The sequence below is a fragment of the Symsagittifera roscoffensis genome, chromosome 7, assembly GCF_963678635.1.
Source record: "Symsagittifera roscoffensis chromosome 7, txSymRosc1.1, whole genome shotgun sequence".
In the NCBI taxonomy this organism is placed as follows: domain Eukaryota; kingdom Metazoa; phylum Xenacoelomorpha; order Acoela; family Convolutidae; genus Symsagittifera; species Symsagittifera roscoffensis.
In genome coordinates, this window is record NC_087068.1 from 1680660 (window position 1) to 1704123 (window position 23464).

Genomic DNA, 23464 nt, shown 5'->3' on the forward strand with positions numbered 1-23464 from the left:
AACTTTGAAAAAAAACAGGCAAAAAAGGCGTTTTTAGGCACTTTTGTTAAAGAAAATGTTTAATAAAATATCGCGTTTTTTTTGGCGCGCACTCCACCCTCAAAGTTAGTATATTGGCGCCGTATTGGCGCCTTTAGAAAAATTTTAGGGTCCGTCGCCAAAAATGGATATCTCAAGGAAGTACAAACGGGGGACCGCCCACTAACCCTAAATCAGCCTCTGTTCTTAAAGTAAATAAGCGTTATTTTAAAATTTCACAACCATTTCAGATCTAAAATTTAGAAATGTAGACCTGAAAAAGATTATTTTATATCTGAATTAGAACATTTACTATGTAAGGGTGTATAAAATCGATTGCTATCCATTCCGTATCAGAACCGTAGGTAAGGTGAGGGGGAGGGTGGAGAATAAGGAATCAATTTTTTGGTTCCGGCATTGACTAATTTTTCTTGTTAAATATGCACGGATGTTTTTTGTACGCCAGCCACGCCAGATGAAATTTGCCAAATTGTTGAGGCATTTGATCCCTAAGTAATCATCGAACCAAGTACTACCCACAAACTCTTGCAACCAAGCTCTATTAAAAAGTGGTATCGGTAAAAATAAGGGTGAATTTCAGCAATGAAGCACAAAACTCTATAAGGATAGTCCAATTTAGGAATTATATATAATAATCTATACAAAGTTAGAAACAATTTTCCCCCATTATAACTCTTGAAAAAGGCTCTTCTTTTTCCCCACCTGCAAATTGTTAGGCGTACTTTTTGTTCACATCGTCCGATTGATACAAAATTGGCTTTTCAAATAAATGGGTTATGACAAACATTTTTAGTCTTCATATCCAACCTTACAGCATAAAATTTATTCTTATGTGATGTGGGGGTAAGAAAAGGAGGAAAAAGAGCCCAAGAATTTATATTTTATAGGCTTCACCAAATAATAATATCTAATTGGGTGACTGACTAAAACAAGCTCTTTTTTCCTTTTCTTCAGTTGATTTTTTGCTTGTAAAACGTTGATTGACAATGTCCGGTTTTACAAGAGGTGGCATGCTGACTAATTAGACAACTTCAATTACCTTTATTTTTGATACTTAATCTTGTAACCCAATTGGATACATCAAAGAGCCAAAATTGTATAAATTTAGCACAACAGGTAGGATGGGATCCCGAGTGACCAAGGTCCCTGAATCGAGTCTCAGTTAGGCCGGATGAGAGGTTTCTACTCTGCTAGTGGCATGGGTAGGTGGGTTCGGCAAATCTCGGCAGGGAACTCACAGCCCGGGTTGACCAAAACTTCTTATCATGCAATTTCCATATATAAGAACCTTCTTGTCATACAATTTCATACAAGGCTCTTTTCCAGTTCCCCCCTTTCAAAATACCGAATTTTATGTTTGTTTTACGTGTTATTACGGCTAAATGCGTGATGTTACGTTGTAAAGTATGAAGAACAAATCTGTTCAGAATTGTCGATTTGTTCACCACGCCAAACTTCAATGCATTATGACAATGTTAAATAGACTTTTCAGTATTGAATTTGAAAGGGGGGGGGGAAACTGGAAAAGAGCCTTGGCTCTTTTCCAGTTTCCCCCCCCACCTTTCAAATTCAATTTTGAAAAGCTTATTTAACGTTGTCATAATGCAATGAAATTTGGCGTGGTGAACAAATCGACAATTCTGAACAGATTTGTTCTTCATACTTAACAGCGTAACATCACGCATTTAGCCGTAATAACACGTAAAACAAACATAAAACTCGGTAATTTGAAAGGGGGAACTGGAAAAGAGCCGCTTTTTTCTACCCCCCACATTTCAAAATGTCCATTTTCTCAGTTGTCTTAAGTGTTCTTATGGCTGAATGCATAATGTAACGAGGTAAAGTTTGAAAAACAAATGTGTTCACAATAACTAGTTTGTTCAACATGCAAAACTTTATTACATTTTAACATTTTAATAATATAAAATTAGTTTGGCTCTTTTCCAGTCCACTCCATTTCACAATACCGAGTTTTGTGTTTGTTTTACGTGATATTACGGCTAAATGCGTGATGTTAATCTGTAAAGTATGAAGAACAAATCTGTTCACAGTTGTCGATTTGCTTACCTCGCCAAAATTCATTGCATTATGACAACATTAAATGGACTTTTCAAAATTGAATTTGAAAAGGGCGAAAATGGAAAAGAGCCATGAGTTTTTAAATGTGAAATTCAAATTGTGGGGGGTGGGAGGAAAGGATGAGCCTATTATGGAAAGGGCTGCAATCGAACCCTGATCGAACCCGAATTTTGATTCGTTTTTTTTGTTCGCAATTGTTGAAATTCACCAACTCTAGTGGTCGACTACTTTCTCACACACTTCTGCTGTGACGTCACTACAATAGCAACAAAAGTAGAAGTAAGAGTTTTATAATGGGTGGGGAGGCTGTGAGTGTGCGGGTGATTGCGAGGATCAGACCCATCAACAAAAACGAGCAGAAGAAGGGAGAGAAGAGCGTCATCATCTTCAAAGGTCACTTCAGCTACGCTGAAAATATAATATCTACTATCTAGATCTAAGTAGATTAATTAGTTCCCGGGTCGAGGTCAGCGACTTGTGTCCAGAGCTTCGCGAGTTATTTTGGACATGTCCAGACTTTCGCGATTTCCTGTCCCGATTTAGACTCTCGGCGCAACTGTACAATTTGAGTCCGGACTCGGATATGGGGCGATTTTCTTACAAAGTCTGGACTTGAGTTTGGGACCTCGACCCGGGTTATCCTATTGATGTTCAGATCATTCAGATATTATTAACTGATTTAGGCTTCTTTTCCTGAGCCTTTGCTATGTAAAACTAGGATTCGTTAGCAACAGCAACCCCTCCTTCGCTAATTTTGCCAAAGAAATTCGCCATGCAGGGTAATTTTCATTAAAAAAATTGCAGATGGGCGGATTGGAAACGAGCCAAAAACAGGAAATCTAACTTTTTTCCAGTTTCCCCCTGTCAAAATACGCAGTTTTATGTTTTTTTACGTGTTATTACGGCTGAATGCGTGATGTTGCGCTGTAAAGTATGAAGAACAAATCTGTTCACAGTTGTCGATTTGTTCACCACGCCAAATTTCATTGCATTATGACAACGTTAAATAAGCTTTTCAAAATTGAATTTGAAAGGGGCGAAAAGGGAAAATAAGCCGGAAACTCAGCGACAGACGATGAATGAGCGAGTTTGAGCTTGAAATTATTGAAGAGGAAAGTCGACAAAAGCTTGCAAAAGCAGACAGGCTCCTTTTCTTTTGCTGCTCCACCTGCGAAATTTTGCGAGTAAATATTTCGTTCACATGGTTCGATTTTTTTATAAAAAGTTGCCATACTACTACGTTAGCATTGCTTATGAACGTCGGAAAAAACGCTTGCTAGTAATATAAGAACTTTCTACTTTCTATCTTAGAAAATAAATCTAAAATTCAGTGGAAAAACTTTTATTAGTAAAAAAAAATTAGTATGAATTTACTACAAATTGCCTCGATATTTTTTAAGAGTTGGCTTTGAGATGTTTTTTCGTTGAGATTGGTTAGTATTTTTAGAGAGAATGGTTAGAGTGGCTTAAGAGAAAATTGTTGGAATGAACCTCCATATTTACTTTAGTTTCTATTTATACTTCATTGGAAAATCTCCCAATTTACCGTAGCAAATAAGAAGTTAATTTTTAACTTCGTTATCCCTCGTAATAGTCATTCGTACATTCGTATTTTACGAGAAGAGTAGTTCTTATTCCCATTACTTTAAACGTTATACGAGTTATTCCAAATACTTTAAGCATTAATTTATATTCATTTTGCAAAGGGATATAAACAGGTTGATTTTATGGTGGCGGCAGCGTCACGCTTTGTGAGCACAACAAATTTTGGCTCTTTTCCAGTCCCCCCCCACCTTTCAAATTCAATTTTGAAAAGCTTATTTAACGTTGTCATAATGCAATGAAATTTGGCGTGGTGAACAAATCTGAACAAATCGACAATTCCGAACAGATTTGTTCTTCATACTCTACAGCGTAACATCACGCATTTAGCCGTAATAACACGTAAAACAAACATAAAACTCGGTAATTTGAAAGGGGGGAACTGGAAAAGAGCCCAAATTTGGCTCTTTTTCCTTTTCCCCCCACCTGCAATTTTTTTCATGGAAATTTGTTGACCACATTGTCCGATCGTAATGAAAATTTTCATACAGACTAATAAGGCCACGACAAACATATTTGGTCTTCATACTCAACCCCGTAAAACCACTCGTTACACTAATATATTGAAGCTCGTGAGGTGGGGGGGGGGGGGGGGGGAAGGAAAAAGAGCGCCAAATTTTTTGTTTCTGTTTCAATATGAAATCAGAACAAAAACGACTTATAAAGCCATGACGAACATAGTTCGTCTTCATAACCTTGTAAAAATATTCGAATCACCATAAATGCATGTGCATCCACAAGCATAATTGATGCTTGTGCCAGGTGTGAGGCAAAAGAGCCCAGGCGAACCTCAGTGTCTGCTTATCGAACTCAATTTAATATATTAAATTCTTACTGACTGTAACAGCTCCTTTTATTTTTTGAAAAACAGTTTGAATGAAAAAGATAACGTTGTTGCTTATAAAATTGAAACGCTTAAAAAGTTAAAAAGTACGCGATGCTTTTATTTGGCTGGATTGGTTTCAGTGTCAGCTCAAGTTGATGCTCTGCAAATTTTGTAAACAAAAAAGCACAATAATCTCTTCGATGTGCGCTCAAACTGACCACACACACTGATAGTTGATGGATGTTTTTAACTATTTTCTCCCAATGGCGCAACTATTTAAGAATTGCAAACCCTGCGAACAACTAATTCACAGTACACTAAGAGGCCAAACTGCGCATTCTGTACATTGTAAGTGTTCTAGATTGAGGTTCTATTCAAATCGTATCCTGATGTTGTGATTCTAATTTTAGACTACACGTATTTAATTAATCATTGACAGGTTTTAACATGACCTTCACCATCACCATGTGTCCACTCTTCTAACGAGTGGTTTTACAAGGTTGATTACGAAGACCAACTATGTGTGTAATTTATCTGCATGTCAATTTTCATAACAATCGGAAATTGTTAACAGTAATTTTAATTATAAAAAATTGCAGGTGGGGGGAAAGGAAAAAAAGCCAATAATTGAGTCTCACTTTTTGCATAGTGACCTCTTCGTTCAATCAGTGATATCTAAAGGCCTATGAGGAGAACTGTGTCTAGGGTCACTCCTATTAACTTGATGAGGTTTCTTCATTAAATCGATCAAAATAGATTTCATCAATTTCGAAATTTGCAAGTTGTTGGCATTTTTCGAGTTTTGCCTACTCCCATGAGTTCGGTCTTGTCTTTCTTGAGGTGTATGTATTCGACCTTGCGACTCATTAAATGGTGCGACCGGCGCGACCAAACTCAGCCATTTTCACACTTTCTAGATCGAGATGGAGACGGCGCAACCAAGAGTCAATTCTAAGCATGCTACTATCTTTGAATAGTAACTATTAAACAGCATGAATGTGAAATTTGACCGAAATCAAATCCAGCCAAATTGATTCTACCCAATGCAAAAAACAGTTGTACAGAAAATATCAGTTTGCTTTAGTGGTTTCAAATTTTGGACGCTATTACCGAATAAATTAGAATCGAAAACTCAAAAAAAAGTTTTAAAATTAGTTCAGGGCTAAATCTAAATCTTTTTTTTTGAGTCTTAGATTCTAATTTATTCGGTAATAGCGTCCAAAAATTGAAACCACTAAAGCAAAGTGATCTTTTCTGTACAAGTTTTTTTTTGCATTAGGTAGAATCACTTTGGCTGGACTTCTTTGACTGGATTTGATTTCGGAAACAATATAAGCTGGCACTTCATCTGGTGAGTAAATAATTTTTCACAGATTCTAAATTAATTGAAAAGGCATGCTCTCTTCAACTAGAAGCTTGAAAAGGGTAAACTGGCGTATATGCTAATGGATTAGTCAATTTGTGATGAACCATAGCAATTATTTTACTGCTCTCAAAAATCAAAAATTTTTGCAATTTTTATAGTGTTCTTAAATGATTGTAAAAGCTTCTGCAGAAAAATTTATCTAAAGGCTCATGCAGAGAACTGTGTCTAGGGCCACTCCCATTAACTTGATGAAGTTTCTTCATTAAATCGATCATAATAGATTTCATCAATTTCGAAATTTGTAAGTTGTTGGCAATTTTCGAGTACTGCCTACTGCCATGAGTTCGGTCCTGTCTTTCTTGAGATTGACAACCAGGAACTACTAGCCAGTTCACTATTTTCTTATATTGTTTTTTATATTGTCACTGTTTCTGTCTGATTTAAGTAGGACAACCTAGAGCAACGAATCGTCAGTAAAAGTAGGCGGTTCTTTTTCCTTTTTCCCCACCTCACATAAGCATCGATTTCAAATTTAACGAGTGGTTTTACAAGGTTGAGTATCGAGACCAAGTAAGTTTGCCATGGCCTAATTAGTCCTTATGCCAAATTTTATTTAAAAAAAATCCGATGATGTGAAAAGAAAAATTACGGATTTGTAGGAAAAAGAGTCAAGAAGGCGATAGAGGAGCGAGCCCTGAGGTATTCCGCATTTTAGAGTTACTTTCGATAAATGGGAGTTGTTTGTTTTGACCCTCTGGGTTCTGTTACTTATGTAAAACTTTATCAGTTTGTCTCATTTGACTCATCAGAAAATGCATCAAAATTGTATGGTTCAACAAATCAAAAGCTGCCAATCTAGTGCAATAACTACCATGAATACATTTTGTTCATTGCTTTCATGACGTCAAATAATTTGTTTAAAAGCGCTGTTTCGTCAATAATTTTTTCCTGTACGCAATTTGTCTATCGAATAAGGGTTGATCTTTCATTAGATGCCCGAGTAGACCAAAACTTTTTATCATACAATTTCCATATATGAGAAACTTCTTGTCATGCAATTCCATACGTACAGAAAATTGTAAGAAAACTCAATGATAAAAATTTTTCCATATATGGAAATTGTATGACTAAAACTTTGTCATTTATGAAAATTGTATGACCAACAGTTTTCGGGAAAAAAAGCAGATCTAATAAGCCGTGCAATCTACGAACAGAGAAGAAAACCTGAGAAAAAACTTTTCTTAGAAGTTGCAACCTCAGTTTCATAATTTTCTGCAGGATAACTTCTCAACTCTTTAGATAGCAGCAAGGTCCTAATCTGATTCTATGGGGACAATACTGAGGAGGGTGTTAGTGGTACCTCAATTTTTTTTTTTTAAAAACCTGTATTTCTTGGGGGGAGGTAGGGACAATATCCGGCAAACTCTGTGACTCCAATAGCTCTGACATCCACAAATGCATTTCCTATAAAGAACCTTATAAACTGTATAAAAAACAGTCATCATCGAATAAATATAATCATCGATTAAATTTAGAGTCGTTTGTTGTGCGTTGGGTGAAGAGTGAACTATACCAGCACGGAAAACGTTAGTGAATATGACATAATCGACAACTGTTCAACTTAAAAAATGAAAAACCAATAATAAAATTTTTAAACCAATTTCAAAATTTGTTCTTGAACTAAACTTAGTACATTATTTAGATTTTAAACACTCTCAACAAATGAAACATTTTTTAAACTCTTTTAAACTAAATGAAAAACGTTGAAAGACTCTCGAAAAGAAATGCTCGTCATACAAAAATCATAAATGGAAATTGTAAGATAAGCATTTTTAGATCCAAACTTTTTTTCGAAACAAAAAAGCTCTCAGTGTAGCGAAAAATGCTCTTAACGAATTAAAACTTGATTACAAACGATCTTCTTAAGTTTTTAAAAGTTTTAATTTTAATGGAAAAACGCTTATCAAACAATTTTCCAGAATGGAAATTGTATGATGAAAATTTTTGTCCAAAGAAAAATCTAGCTTTCTTAATCGTCAGACTGTTTTAATTGGTTCACATAGCCGCAGAAATTAGTTTAAAAAAATTTCCAATGATTTTTCAAAATTGTCTGAAAATTGTATGACTATCATTTTTCCATACATTCGGTGTATGCAATTGTATGATGACCATTTTCGGTGTATAGAGGTCAACCCGGGTGCTCAATTAACTGTTGATTATCTTTACGAAAAACCATGAGAAAATATTTGAATTTGAAACTGAGCGATTTGAGAAATTACCAGAGTCGATTGTTTCAGTTGTGATATAATGATTGCTTGCTTAAAACAACTAGAAAAAATTTGCGTTTGCGCAAAATGGGTGGGTAATAGTTAAAAAAGTTTTGATGGATTCACAAGGGACAGTTTATTTGCAAAAGTTCCAAGGTGGTTGCCAAAGACAAGCAACGCTAATCAGCCGTTTCAGGTGAGAACGGAGTTACAACGAACTCCCATCCAAAGAAGTGTTTCAACTTTGATGCGGTGTGTCAGCCAGAAGCTACACAAAAAGAGGTTTTCGACGAGGGCATGAAACCCATCATAGAACATGTGCTCAAAGGTAAGTGTTGAAAAAAAAATTTGGTTGTGAGAAAAAGAAACCTTTTTTCAAAAATTTGCCAATGTTTTGGTGCATCAGTTATTGATATGATTTTTTTTTCCATTTCATACTCGTCAAAAATACAAACATTAAACAATCAGAATCGAAATAAGATAAAAACTCACGCTAAAAAATTTCTTTCACACTTTTTGTTTCTTATCTTAATTTTTTTTTTGGTTGAATTTTTCAACTTTCTCCTTCAAATGTTCTAAGTTTTAGTTTGTTACGTGTTATATAACTAAATTAGGGTTTGAAAATTGGGGGGCAGAGAAGTAGAAAATAACCCAAATTGCTTCTAGTTTACAAAAATCAACAGTTTTTCACTCATGTTACAATTGATGTCATCACTTCTCATGCAGGCTACAATGCGACAGTGTTTGCATATGGACAGACTGCTTCTGGGAAGACATTTACCATGGAGGGCGCACTCAACGACGAGGAGGGAAAAGGTATCACTTTTTTAATTACGCCCATCTAGTTAAGCTCATTTTTGCAAGTTGCAGGAAAAGCAGCGCAATTTAAAATATGTGTTGATTATTCGAATAAACAAAAAAAAACAACTGAAAAGACTTTATTTCGTTAAAAGTATAAAACTTGGACTATTTCGGTTGAAATACAAACTTCGTTGAGAAATAATTAATGACATGATAGAACAAAAACTGTTTTTATTCAGGAAATAGGAAGAAAAAATATTGGTCTAAGAATTGCGTTCAAAATTTTTACTTTAGTTGTCGATATCTAAAATTAATTTAGAAACTATAAGATAAAAACTCTAATCTAAGATAATTAAAAACTATTCTTTAAACTTTAACAAGACTGCTGGTATCAGGGCCTTATCCTGAATCATCAGTCTGCCCTTTTATTCATCCCGACCTCTTTTTGGTTATTGAAACTATGATAAATTAAAAGTTCTGAAAGTTTGTATTTACTTTTTCCTCCCCTAACAGCTAATATCAACTTATAGGTAAAGCAATATGAAACTCGTTTTAGGATCTCAGACAAAAAAATAACTCACTTCATTTCAGTTTGGGTTAATTTTAAGTGCGGGATAATTCGTCAAAGCATAAATATTAGAAAGCGCGCATAAATTATACCAAAATATGGCAAATATGGCAATTATAAAATCATCAGAATTCTATCAAAACGAATCGCCGCTAAGTTATCTCGAAAAGAAAAAATATCAAGGAATCATTTTTTTGGGGTGAACAATCGTTTGCTGAAGACTTTTCTATTGATTGCTAAAAATGGTCGAAATAAAAAACACACCAAGCATAAAAATTCCCGTACTTAGAAAATTCGAAAAACAAAAAGTTTCTAAAATTTTGGACTCTAAGCACTCACGTGGAGCTATTGTAGGACTAGCTGCATGTTTTTAAGCAATAAAAACTCTGTTTGTAGAAAGTCTCAAAATGCCTTTTTTCTAATCAAAATTCGCAATCCCAAAAAACTAGTTACAATAAGGCAAAAAATTGTTTAAGCCAAAACCCAAAAATGCCCAAATGGTATCAACTTGCACTCAAAACGTCGAAAATTTTCAATTTTTATTTGGAGGTTGATCTTTTTAAGTGTTTTTTTCTTCATTTCCGAAAAAAAAATTCCAAATTTATTTTGAAAGTTGTTTTGGAATAGATGTGTTTGATTTAAACTGAAAGTTTTTATTTTTTTTGCTGTTTATTTGTCATTTTTAATTTTGTTGCATATTGGTTGATACTGATTTAAATACTTTTTGGTCAATATAATTTTGGTTTTTCAAAAAAAAACAATTTTCAAGTTTTCCAATCACATGTTGAACTAAAAAATATTTTTTAAGATAAAAAAATTTATATTATATAGCGAGGTCTGAAATTTGAAAACTGAAATAAATATATATTTGATAACTTTTTATCAATCTTGATTGGTTTTATCCAAACAATGTAAACAATATTTGGTTCTAGGAAAAAAGGGAGCTGTAGTTTAAGAGGTGTTTTTAGCTCCCTAAAGCTCAAAAACTTGAAAATTTTGTAAAAATCAAATAAGTTGAGTCAGTTTCCTAAAGATCATTAACATTTTTTTATATAAATATAATATATACAAAATGATCTTTTTGAGATTTTCGTCCTGTATGATTATGTACGTTTATTAAAATTAGTGTATGTATATCTTCAATTATTCAGCTGAAACTAAATATACTTCTGTGGAGTTTGTTCCTCTCTCTTTCAGGAGTGATTCCGCGAATTGTGGATTCTCTCTTCAGCAGTGTGGATGACGCTAAAGAGAAGACTGAACTGTGCATTAAGTTGTCCTACTTTGAGATCTACAATGAGAAGTTGCAGGATCTTTTGAAGCCAGAGAATGACAACCTCCCAGTACACGAGAAAAAAGGATCTCCTTACGTCAAGGTAAGATTTAATTTTTTCTGGTTTTTTCTTCATTTATCATCCGGCGTACGGATGATAGAATTACAATGATTTTGAAAAAAAAGAAAAAGTCCAAATGAAAAAAGAAAAAGCTTATGAAAAAATCCAAAAATGTTCTTCAGTTTTCTGTTTTTTTTTAAAAAAAAACTAATTTATTAAAAGTTGTCTGAATTAGGTGACAAAATAATGAAATAAGATGTAATAATAAAAAAACAAGATTAAAACATTACGAGGCCAAACTGTGCACTGGATAGGCCCAATATTTTGTGTTTGCATTGTCCTGGATTCCAGAGACAAGTCTTAAAACATGATAAAAAGTTGTCGGAACGATCAAAGAGAATGAAAGAACAAAAAAAGAACAAAGGGAGTGTCCTTGTTGCAGAATCCGCTTACAAAGATCAAAATGCACAGTTTGGCCTCGTAATGAAATCTAGTAGACTTAAGTTGTCGGAGGTTAGCCTCAAGTTTTGTCAATTTAGTCTGAAAACGGAAACACTGACCAGTTTTTCTCGACAACGAGACAATTTTTTTGGCATCTGAGTCAAGACCATTGGAACTTTAAAATGAAACCCTTTGAGGTTACAAAGTTCTGGAAGAACAAAAGGGCATTGGTGCGAATTATAAACATTTGATTAACACTGATATCAGAAAAAAGATCTAGTTATTTGCATGGAATGAGTGCTGTTATTAATATCAATTGTATATGAACAACAGGAAAAAAATCACATTTTTTGTTTTAATCAAATTGGGCCTGAACGAGATGATGGGTTTTCAAAGTTTTTTGGAAAGATTTGTCAAACTTTTAGTTTTTCGACTTCATTTTTACAAAGTTGGTTTTCTGAATTAAAAAATGACCAAAAATTCCGTTTTCTTTTTGCGCGTGTTCCCTCTCACAGTTATAAAAATTGACACTGAGGGTCAGTCGATCGGAAATATTGTCGTAAATAGTAGCAAAGGGTTGAATATCTCTGAGGGATTGGAATCTCTGAGGATTTAGCATTTAGGTTTGTCTTCTGACCATTGAAAATGGGAAGGAACTTTGTATTTCGGTGTGTTTTAGTTTTTTCTTTTTTGTTTTCCGTGGTGAGGGGTTGGAATCTCTGAGGATTTAGCATTTAGGTTTGTCTTCTGACCATTGAAAATGGGAAGGAACTTTGTATTTCGGTGTGTTTTAGTTTTTCTTTTTTTTTGTTTTCCGCACAAAATCAGGTACCACAATTTTCTATTAAATTGGGCAAATAATTATCGGAATGCTATCATATTAAAAATCATTTAGTCGTGATTCGAACGGCATTAAAAAACTATTTTGATTTTTGGTCAAACTTCGAGCGAATTAGTTGAGCGAATTAACGAGTTTAAAAAACTTTCGAGACATTTTTTTTGAAAGTTTTTAATTTTTTTTGCAATTTGTTTATTTTGAAATGACTGTTGAATATGCCTAGGCTCTAGTTTTTCGTTTTAGAGAAAAAATGTTGGTATTTTTCTAAGACTATGGTCGGAACATTCTGTGCTACTTGCACAGTAACCGGCTATCCTTGTTTGAGTTTGTTTTCTATAAGCAAAACAATAATTTTTTTGAGGAATTGAAACGACGGGTGGAATGGCGTGTATATGTTTTTGTTTATATTTGAATGGTTGCCTGGTATGTGATTGTATTTAGGGTCTGCATGAAGAGTCTTTGGGCTCACCGAAGGAGGTGATGAAGTGCATTGAGAAGGGCAAGAAAAACAGACACACGGGCAAAACAAACATGAACGAACACTCCTCAAGGTCACACAGTGTAGTACAACTCAAGGTTGAACAGGTACGTGCTTCTATCTTTGGAACTATTTATTCATGGGTTGTATTCAAAATCTAAAATTGATCTACTAATGTACAGTCCTGTCTCTGAAATAGAGATAGGAGCTGCGACGCTCACCCTGATCGATAATTTTGTAAGCAGTTCGTCAGTTTCTTTGTATTTATTAAAAATTTACGCTTATCTGAATCCCAAATCACATCAAAACAATAAAATCATGATTAAAAAAATTGAAGTAATTCTAATACTAAAGTTGAGAAAAGGACATAATTTATTAATATTTAACATTTGTGTTTGTAGTCGACGATGAAAGGGAAAAGCAACAGTCTCCTCTTCCTGGTGGACTTGGCCGGGTCAGAGAAGGTGGCGAAGACGGGGGCCACTGGAGACCGTCTGCACGAGGCGAAGAACATTAACAAATCCCTCTCCTGTCTGGGAAATGTGATCAACGCCCTCACGGAGAAGAAGAAGGCACATGTGCCATACAGAGACAGCAAACTAACTCGTATTCTACAGGTGATCAGCCTTCTTCTCATCAAGTCTACCATTATATCCTGGTAGCTTTCTTTCATTCTGAACCAGACTATTCTATCAATTTTTTGAACTTTTTTATCAAAAATTTCTGTAAAATATTCATTCAAACACAGGAAGAAATTTGTAAATTTTTATTTTTCTATCTAAATTCTTCATACGCCTCAAAAACCTATTTTAATTGTCGAATTGATATCAATGCAAGCGACAAAATGAAAAAATCTTCAGTTTTTTGGCAATATTTTGCCTTTCTTGAAATCTTATCTGTCAAAAATGTAAAAACATTGATCGAAGCTATCCCAGCTAAGCTAGTCAAACGCAACATTACCTACCCATCCAATATTTTTAGGAGAGTTTGGGAGGCAACGCTAGGACCACCATGGTCATCTGCTGTTCTCCCGCCAAAATGAACGAACAGGAGACACACTCAACACTCATGTTCGGCCAGCGAGTGAAGACTATTAAAAATAATGTGAAGGCCAACACTGAGAAGTCCAGTGAGTACTGGATGAAGATGTACAACAATGAGTGCAACAAAGGAGCCAAGGTGAAGAAACTGGTGCTCAAGTTGATCAAAGAAGCCGAAGAACATCGAAAAGGTAACTTGATTCTATGCCGAAGTCAAGTCATGCTCGCGATTGTCACTCAGTAAAAACCATGGTTTTTTTTCGACTGATAATCAGGTTAATAAGTTAAGAACAAAGAGCGTTCAGATGATATAGGTAAAGATGGGACTTTTAGCCGTATTTTCATTTTAAAGTGATTTTCATTGAAACTGATTTTCCAAGCTTTCATAGAGAGACAAAGTTTTCAAAAACTCGGCACTGCTCAATTATTGCTCAATTATTTTTTCAAACTGTACTCAGAAGAGGTTTGCAGGTTCGCAATGTCTGTAGAGTTTCACAGTTATAGTGAGTTTTTGCATTTTTTGAGAAACAATGCCAAAAATGATTTTTTTTTTGCAATATTCCAGGTGGTAAGCCGAAACCAGACGTGGACCTGAAAGAGCTGAAGAAACTGCTGGACGACTTCGGAAAGGGAGACGCGGATGCCAAAATAGAGAAGATGGGCGACGACGATGGAGACTGTTAGTCTTTTTCACTTCCCGTCAACCATTAGTTTCATTGTCCTTTTTGAGCAAATACCGAAATATTTTGAATACAGAAATGACCCAAAAGACCGATATTAAACTGCAACATCTTGGTGCAACCTTTTACGACTATATGCTTCGACTGCTTAGTTAATACTTTTTTGATAACATCTTTAAGAAACGTGTCCAAACTTTTTTCGATTCTTTTTCGGCCGCTTAAGATTATTGAAAGTTAATTAAAGAAAAGAAGAACTTTTTGAAAGAAAAAATTTTGATTCAGCGGGCTGATCTCCATAAAAAACGAAAAACTTCTGCTCATTATGTTATAATAGGATTTTCGTCAATATTACTTAGAGAAAAAGTTGTTTCGACTTGTTATGCAAGATCACATAAGGATACAAATTGGAAGCCAAGCGGTAGAATTGCAGTTCCGCTACTAAATCCATCTAGCATATCTAGGCTATATAGAACTAGTAGTTCAAGTTGTTCTTCTGTTGCAGCACCTGATACGCCAGCTGGACAGAAGAATAAGGACTCGGAGAGACTGGGCAGCAAACTGAGCAAGACCTCGGCCGCCAAAGGCAGCAAAGCAGGCAGCAAGGCCGTGAGTAGACTATACTACATGCACACTACCTGACTTGACACATACACACACTACAAATGCTAGCGATACAAGATTGTGAATGGAGCCTATGGAAAGAAAACATTATCATACAATTTACGTTTTCATCAAAACTGTATGATAAGCATTTTTACTAATGCAAAAAGTCCAAAATTGAAGAAACAAAAGTTTTAGTTTTCATTTTTGTCGCTAAATCAGTTCCACTCTCAAACAAACAGTTTTTCGCCTTTTTAGCTATCAAAGTTTCAAAGGTTCGCTCAATACGTAGACCAGACACATTCTTTTTTACAGAAAAAAATGAATTGCATTTAATTGTCTGCGACTTGACTTTGTTCTTCCGCGGCTAGACTTTTTTCGTCACTCACTGTGCTGGAAACTAAGAGCTTTTTGGGCAGACCAACTTATTTTTGATAGGTGCTTTTTCTTGAGAAACAAGTCGGTAGTTTTTTCTGTTTCTTTGCCTTCTTTGAAATGGCGGTGTATCGACTGGCATGAAGCTCGACTAGCATAAAACCTTCAAAACTTAAAATGGATTGACAAGCATAAAAATCGAAATACAAACTTGAAATGTTGAATACAAATAAAATCATTAGGATCTTGTTAACTATTTCCCCCTATTGGAACTTGCTAACTATTCCCTCTATTTTTGACAAAGCAATTATGTATCAAATATAGATGCCAATTGTAGGTTCGATCAGCAAGAAATGGAGGACGCTAAATAGTACCAAAGTGTGGACTATTTATGCGGCTATGGGGTCAAATACTGGGGACAATGTGTTGGGTCATATGCTTTCTCTTTAAATCTTTTACCGGTTCGAAATGTGACCAATCAGAATTTATCCCCTACTGGTCCCAATATTTGATACAAAATTTGGATAAAGTTAACATCCTATAAAACACCCAAAATTAAGCAAGTTAACATCCTCTCCCTAAACAGAATGGGGCGGGTTGAGGATGTTAACTTGGTCTCAAAATGTCATCGCTTGTTTGCCTAATTTCACATTTCTGTTTCTTTATGCTAGACAATACATTTTTCATATTTGAAAAATTTTATGCTAGTCGAGCCTTATTCTAGTCGAGCGATAACCATTGACACTTTTCGAACCATCTGTTAATATTTTATTTTTTTATTGAAAAATAGGTCAGTAATTTTTTCTGTTTCCTTACCTTCATTGAAACTTTTGCATACTTAGAATTGCCCAAACATCAGGCCACGGTTATCAACCTCTAAATTTTTTGAGTTTTTTTTGTAAGAGTTTTAGGTTTTTCAATCAGAAAGAAATTTCGCATGAAATAATTTAGGTCAAAGTAAATGCCTTTTGTAAAGACAAAACAGCACTAGTTAAAGCGAGCTCTTTTTTTATTGGAACGAAAACGGAACTGCCAGCGTGAAAATGATTACTGCATCAATATTTCAACAGTACTGCTAGATTTCAACAAAAATTATCGAATCTAAATTACTTCTACTTTTTGTAAGAAACCACCTCAAATCTACAGGAGGTGTAAATATATAACATGTTATTCAAAAAAAAAAATGAAAAACAAACTTCTAAAGCGTTTTCTCTATTTGAACCTTGACCCGATGATGTCAAATTCCTACTCACCATTAACGCAATATGGTGAAATTAGTTAAGTTAGAAAAAATGAACATAGTTGGCTCAGAGTTTCTCTCTCTGATCGATTACAAATCTGCACTCCAAGGTATTGCTGGCCTTTTTATGGCCTTCAAAATTTGCATGAGGATAAATGCGGTTTTCAAAAAAGCTACCTTCAAAAAAAGTCTCTTCTCAGGTTTTTTTTGAGAAAAACTTCATTTGTTTTAAAAACCTTCTAAGATATCAACAAAAAAGTTAATTAAATTATGAAACTATTAGTTTTTTTTTCGAAGTGCCCGATTTCGGCTCTTTTGCCTGATGCCATCTTCAACTATATTCTAACTTAACTGTTGAGTATGTTTTTGAAAGAGCCCGGAAAAGTGCGCGAAACTATGCAAATGATTCCTTTTTTCAATCATGCGTTCTAATATTTCATTTTTGATTCATGCCTTGCCGTGAAAGAACATATGTGAAAGAGCAAAAACATACTCTTCTTCAGAATCACAAATAAGTTTGAGAAAAAGTACTTTATCTTTTTATAAAGAAGAACCAGTCACTGTTAGAAGTCATTGCAAAACATTTTTTTCTTTTGCTGACTTATGTTAAAAATAAGTAACAGCTATATATTGCATCGAGAAATTTTGTGAAAAATCGAGACACGCAGTGTCGAGAAGTGAACCATTTTCGAGATGCAATATAAGTTGTTGCTTATCTGGTATGAAACACGCGAAAAAATTGAACACGACGCACGCATTTGAAAAAATTGTCACGCTAACACTTGATTTTTTTCTTCTAAATTGTTTTGGTTGATTTTTCTAAGAAAGATTTTGCACTATTGTTTCAAATATTGCATTTGTTTTAAGTTTTGTTCTATTTTTTTAAAGTATTGCACTACTGTTCTTAATAATGCACTAGTGTATCGAATATTGCACTACTTTTTTGAATAATGCACCGAAATATAGTAAACACCTGTGTTTTATAGCCAAATAACTGAACCACAGGCTGGTTTGTTGGTCTCAGTAGAAGCCAACTTGTAACGCCACAAAATGTTTGTTTTGTCGATACGAGCGACTGACAATAGCGAAAACCTTTGATTTAAACAAAGAGCGCAACAATTTAGGCTTTTTTTGCCGCTACCTGCATCCGATATAATCCTCATTTTTATGGTCTAACTGTTGGCTTTACAGGGTCGTATGAGACGAAAATTGTATTTACAAATGATTATTATACTCTCATGCCAATTTTCTTGACAATTGTAGAAATTGAACAAAAAACTTATTGCAGGTATAGGTGGTGGCGGGGGGTAGGGGGGTTTGATTATGGAAGAGCTCATAGTTCTAGGTGAAAAAAGTGCGAGAAAGAGCTTTTGTTTTAGTCACATTGGCTGATAACATTTAATTGGGAAGGTAAATTGAGCCAATATTCATCAATCAACTTAATTCGAGTTCCGTTTTCTGATAACTAAATTTTCAACAGGTAGATGTTTGCAACTATAATTCGTTTTATGCAAATTCTTATAATACTCATTTCAATACTTGTAATAACTATTTTGCGTGGCAGGACTTTGTTTCAGTTGAATTGATAATAGGGATTTCATTTCAGGGCAAAGACGGAAAGAGCAAAGGTGGCAAGGGGTCCAAAATGAGTGGGATCGAAGAGGGGGATGAGGGGGAGGAAGGGGAGGATGGAGAAGGGGGCAAGAGTGGCGATGGAAGCAAGGGGGGAGATGGTGGGGAGTCAGGTGACGATGGGGAGGGAGGGGAGGACGGGGAAGGGGGCGAGGGTGGGAAGGGAGAAGTGCCGGAAGATGTGAAGGCAGTTCTGGAACAGGAGGTCAAGCTGAAGACAGAAGAGTATGAACAGGTAAACTGCGAAGTGTTTTTTTTTGTTTAATTGAGAGAAGATTAAAGCAGAGCGTACATTGACTCTTTTTTGGCTTTGCACTATTCTCCTGCGAGTTCTCATGTAGATAAGAGATCAATTTTGCTACGTTCTGCTAAATATTTACCATTTGTGTGGCATTTATTTGCTCCATCCTCAAATGTCTTACAGTTTGCCAATATGTTAAGTATTTTACTTGAAATTTGCTGAGATGTCAAGGGGGGGGGCGAAGTTTTTGTGGATATCGGAAATTGATTTTGTTAGAATTAAAAAAATGACAATAATTAGAAAGTTCCTCACGCTTTAGATTTTGGCACGGGGAGCGCGCAAATTTTCTTGATATTTTTGTAGATCTAACAAATTCGAAATCCAAAACCCTCAAAACACTTCACGATCCCCAATTTACCAAAAACATCATTATTAAAACAAAAAAAAAACAACCATGGTTTAGAAAAAATCTTTTTTAAATGTTTTCACTCATAGAATGAAAACTCTCAATTATGAACCAAAAGCAGAATTTTGCTGCAAGAATTTTGTCCAGTTGACGGGAGAGAAGACGTATAAAGTTAAGCCTTTTTGCATGTTTCAGGAAAGAAACAAGATGGTGAAAGAGATGGACGCTAAAGACGACAAGATAGCAAAACTCACCCAAGAAAACAACACCTTGAAAGCACAGATGGAGGAACACGGGAACAAGTACAAGTCGGCCGCCCAGGACGGAAGAAAAGCCATGGAACAAGTCACAGAGTTAAACAGGCAGGGACAGTCTCTTGCTGAAGAATATGACAAAATTCACCCTTCTTACTTCCTTTATTTAAGTTTAACGATCAATTTGCCTCTAAGTTTCAGCATAGAAAGACTCTTAGGGCGTGAGGCCGAGTTGAGCTCATATCAAAATCAGCGCTGAGTCAGTGTTTTAATTTTTACAATAGTAAAAACTTGTTTGGTATAGACTACTTTTCATGCTTGTTTCTAGCAACTTGGTCGTGTTTATGTGTAGAAATGTGGACCAGTACAAAGAGCGGAACAGAAGACTGGAGCAGGAGTCGAAGCAGCACCAAGGAGAGGTTGAGAATGCGAAGGCCATGGTGAAGCAGAAGGAGGAGGAGTCCAGGGGCAAGGACAAGCAAGTGGAGGAGGCCAAAGCGGTGAGAGGATTACTAATAGCAAGTCGTAGAAATGTCTGGACCTGTCGTTAATAGACTATCAAACAGTTTTAAGGTTTCAACCATAACAAGGGGCTTCTATGATGAAGGAGTTTTTTCAATGGCTTTCTTATTGTTCTCCTGAATTTTTCTTATTTACATGTCTAAATGAAAGAATCTTTTCTGCCTTTGGTTAATTAAGTGATTGAGTTTTCTATTATGGTGGTTTTCACGAAAATTGTTTGTATGTTTTCCGATGAGAAATTGCGATGGCCAATAAAGAAGCTCTTCAATTAGCTAACATGCAAAATTTGTTTTGTGTGTAGCAAATAGACTCGATGAAGCAAGAGATGGAGAATGTGCAGCAGAAGATGCAGACACTCTCCACGAAATATGGAGAACAATTGTGTGTTCTAGCAGAGGACATCTCTATGGTTGGTTTATTTTGGTTAATATTTTGCAAAAATAGACAAAAAAGTACAATGAGCCTGAAAATAGGTGTAAAAATTGACAACTTCAATTCCCGATTTCGGAGCAATCAGTTGAATTACAGTTCACATTACGAGGCCAAACCTTGTATTTTATGAATTGTGATCCCATTCCGCCACAGGCTGAAAATAGTTTTTGTCATGGAATTTGCAGAATGGCTTGCTTCCTTCGATTTTTCTGCTCTTGTGGAACCCACTGACCAATAGTTTAAATTTTATATGGCTCAAAATTTCTCTTAAAGGCAGCTAAACTTGCGGAATCTTGAACAAATTTGCCTATTTAGAGTATTTTGCGGAACCCACAAACAAATAATCGTACATATGTGTTGTGGATTGCGTTTTCGCCAAATCCGTTTTTGTAAAAAGATCCGCATATTGTAAGCAGAGCTCACATTTTGAAATCGTATTCCGCATTTTCGCGGAATTCATATTTTAATTGCGGAATGCGGTGACCTATGGCTACAATTTTATCATGGCTACAAATTTTATCATATACAACATATAATAAGAAAACATAAATACATTCGTTTTCAAAAAGGGAACAGACTCGGTTGTGTGAACTTTTTTAAGACTTATATCTATAGTAATCAGCAATCCAGTAAAAAATTCAATCAAACGTTCAATTTGAATTAAAAAAATATACATTAATTAGAAAGTGGTTAGGGAAAAGGAGCGTTTATGCCAAAAACTGAAAAAACCGATTCTCAACCCTCCTCTCCTTCTCTAAATGTTTTTTATAGGGATATATTTATGTACGCCCATGATTTGAGTTAAGCCTATTAGTCTTAAGGTTCCACAAACAATGGTAAAGTCCTCGCGCACTTAGTTTTCTCTAGTCATAGCTCTTAATAGTTTACGCTCGCTCTATACTTGTCCTAATTTTTCGAATATCTTTGGTTGAATACGTTTGCGGAACCTGCTTACAATTACGATTTCACAACATCTTGCCATTTTCACTCCTTGTGGGTTCCGCGACACAACTAATGTTTCGACAAATTTAAGTCTTATGTTTTCCCAAACAAATTCGATGGGTTCCACTACTTACAATTTGGGACACAATAAGCGGGCTGACTCCGAATTTTAAAGAATGAACGAAAAATAATTCAAAACCAACAATTCGTTTCGGCATTAAACTTTTTCGATTTTTTTTTGTAATTTGTATAATGGCTGATTCCAGGTCGGCAAGAACTTCGTGGGTGAGTCAAATGCAGCTCAGTTTGAGTACAGGAAGCCAGACCCTCAAAGACCCAATGAGGGCTTCGCTGCTTCCAGGGCACTACTGGCCAAGGCCAAACATTATGCTGTGGGCGGTGGTCGAAAACAACGAGAGTTAGAAGAAGAATTGAGAGTTCGTACTTTTAGTTTATTTGGTCAAATTTACAGGTGTTGACAATTTACTGAGTTAAGTTTTCTGATCCACTCCTTCCCGGGGTTAAAATCAGAACCTGTTTGAGAATAGTTAGTCTTTGAAAAATAGCTGCCTCAAAAGATTTTCGAAACAAGTCTGAAAACGGACTTAGTTTGTTCAATCAAGATCTCTCAAATGATTTTTTTTTCACCAGTTAATCATAAATGAATTAGAAAACTTGAAAATAGACCTGCACTGCGAAAAAGTTGCGATAATAGTTATGTCTAGGTGCAGCTTTCTTTTTGTACTGTAGCGTCTTCGTAATGACAAGGAGCAGCGGGAGGCGGCCCAGATGGAACAGGTGATGATGTTGAGTCAGGCTAAACAGCAGATGGACCAGATGAAGGAGGCCGCCCAGGACCTCAAGGACGACAACGCCAGACTACAAGCCAACATCCAGAAGAGAAATGCACAGATTGCTGCCATGGGTAGGAACTGTCAAGTAAAACATAGGGTCCAAAACAGAAAGCCATAGCTTAATAATTAACAAGTTCCTGCAAAACTATATTTGCAATAAAAAGTGGGCAAAAGTTTTATTAAGTTTTAAAATAATTGTCCCCTATTTGCTGAACTATCAGACCCCTTCACCTGGTTGCTCATCGAAAGGATAAAAGAATTGAGAGACAAGGAATGTTAAATATCCACAACAGGTTTTCTCGACACAGAGCTTTTTTGAAATATATTTTGGCATCTGAATTTTAGCTGAAACGGATATTAGCTTCTCTACTCTCTAAGATTTGTCCAAGAGGTGAGCAGGTTATTATTATTATTATTATTATTATTATTATTATTATTATTATTATTATTATTATTATTATTATTATTATTATTATTATTATTATTATTATTATTATTATTATTATTATTATTATTATTATTAATTACCATTCCAAGGGTGGTCCGAGCAATTATTCATTCAAGGAGTTTTTTGACGGGCCTGCTTTTGTTAGAGGTTCTAGTGAAACCCTAGAATGATAACACTTGGCAAAAATTTCTGCTCCACAGGCAGTTTTGTGGAATAGGACGATGTTTTGAACCTTTTTCAGCATATTTATAAAATTCCAGATTGCATTTTCAGGGAAATCAGGTGCGGATGACATTGATGACCCCGATCTGAAGATGTTGAACGACGAACATCAGGGCCAAGTGAGTGCACAGTTTCCAGAGAACTAAGATTTCATTTTGTAAATTTTTTGAAATCCTTCCGAGTAAATTAAATACTTACCTGAGTTTTAGTACAGAGTGTGAATTAGTAGTTTTCATCCATCTGCACAATTGTTTATATCCAAAAACCCTGACTCAAAATGAACCTCAACAGGTCTGTTCTAAATTCTAAGAGATTGTTGAATCCATAGTACTGCAAACTCGAACTGAAAAATGTGTCCAACTGACCATTCCATTCAACTTTAATTTCTCGAAACTACTTCATTAGATTGCTTTTTCCCAGAAACTTTCGTGAGCAAAACATCTGCAACCATTTATTATTTGTTGAAATGTATGTGTGTGTGTGTGTGTGTGTGTGTGTATGTGTGTGTGTGTGTGTGTGTGTTTGTGTGTGTTTGTGTGTGTGTGTTTGTTTGTTTAGATAGGGAAGATGAGGGCGCAGCTGCAGGAGGAGAATCGGAAGGCGGAGAGGGCGGGCAAGGAGAGGGATGACGTCATGCAGCAGGTGGAGCGACTGAAGAGTGAGATGCAGGCCCAGAAGGAGAAGTTCGCCAGGGAGAAGGCGGAGGTCAGTACACACTTCAATTACAAGGTTGATGGTGAATAGCATACTAGGGTTAAAACTGGCATTGAAAACAGTTAAGTTTGCTGTTCTCTGTTGGAAGGAAGGGAGGTTCTTTTAATCCATTTTAGAGGAAATTGTTCACACGGGACTGAAACAGGATTTGGAATTTTTTCTATCTGTTTTGTAAAATTTCATTTTGTTTGTAGCTGGAGGCCGGAAACTCAGTGCTGCAAGG

The 23464-nt window shown here is 35.5% G+C and overlaps 1 protein-coding gene across 1 annotated transcript; it reads left to right on the forward strand.

The window, feature by feature from the left end:
* The first annotated feature begins 2411 nt into the window (after positions 1 to 2411).
* Positions 2412 to 23156, forward strand: LOC134851331 (kinesin-1 heavy chain-like). The gene is made up of 17 exons (XM_063867367.1): positions 2412 to 2511; positions 8376 to 8507; positions 8906 to 8995; positions 10746 to 10924; positions 12603 to 12746; positions 13041 to 13256; positions 13621 to 13870; positions 14245 to 14358; positions 14862 to 14965; positions 18181 to 18441; positions 19049 to 19215; positions 19460 to 19607; positions 19931 to 20038; positions 21270 to 21440; positions 21754 to 21928; positions 22579 to 22650; positions 23086 to 23156. Exons 1-17 carry the CDS (start codon positions 2412 to 2414, stop codon positions 23154 to 23156), a joined length of 2502 nt encoding a protein of 833 aa, XP_063723437.1.
* Positions 23157 to 23464: the final 308 nt, after the last annotated feature.

Coding starts and splice junctions, on each gene's coding strand:
- LOC134851331 (XM_063867367.1), top strand. CDS start 2,412: ATGGGTGGGGAGGCTGTGAGTGTGCGGGTGATTGCGAGGATCAGACCC. Junction 20,039..21,269: donor TAGCAGAGGACATCTCTATG/GTTGGTTTATTT, acceptor GGCTGATTCCAG/GTCGGCAAGAACTTCGTGGG. Junction 21,929..22,578: donor TGCACAGATTGCTGCCATGG/GTAGGAACTGTC, acceptor TTGCATTTTCAG/GGAAATCAGGTGCGGATGAC.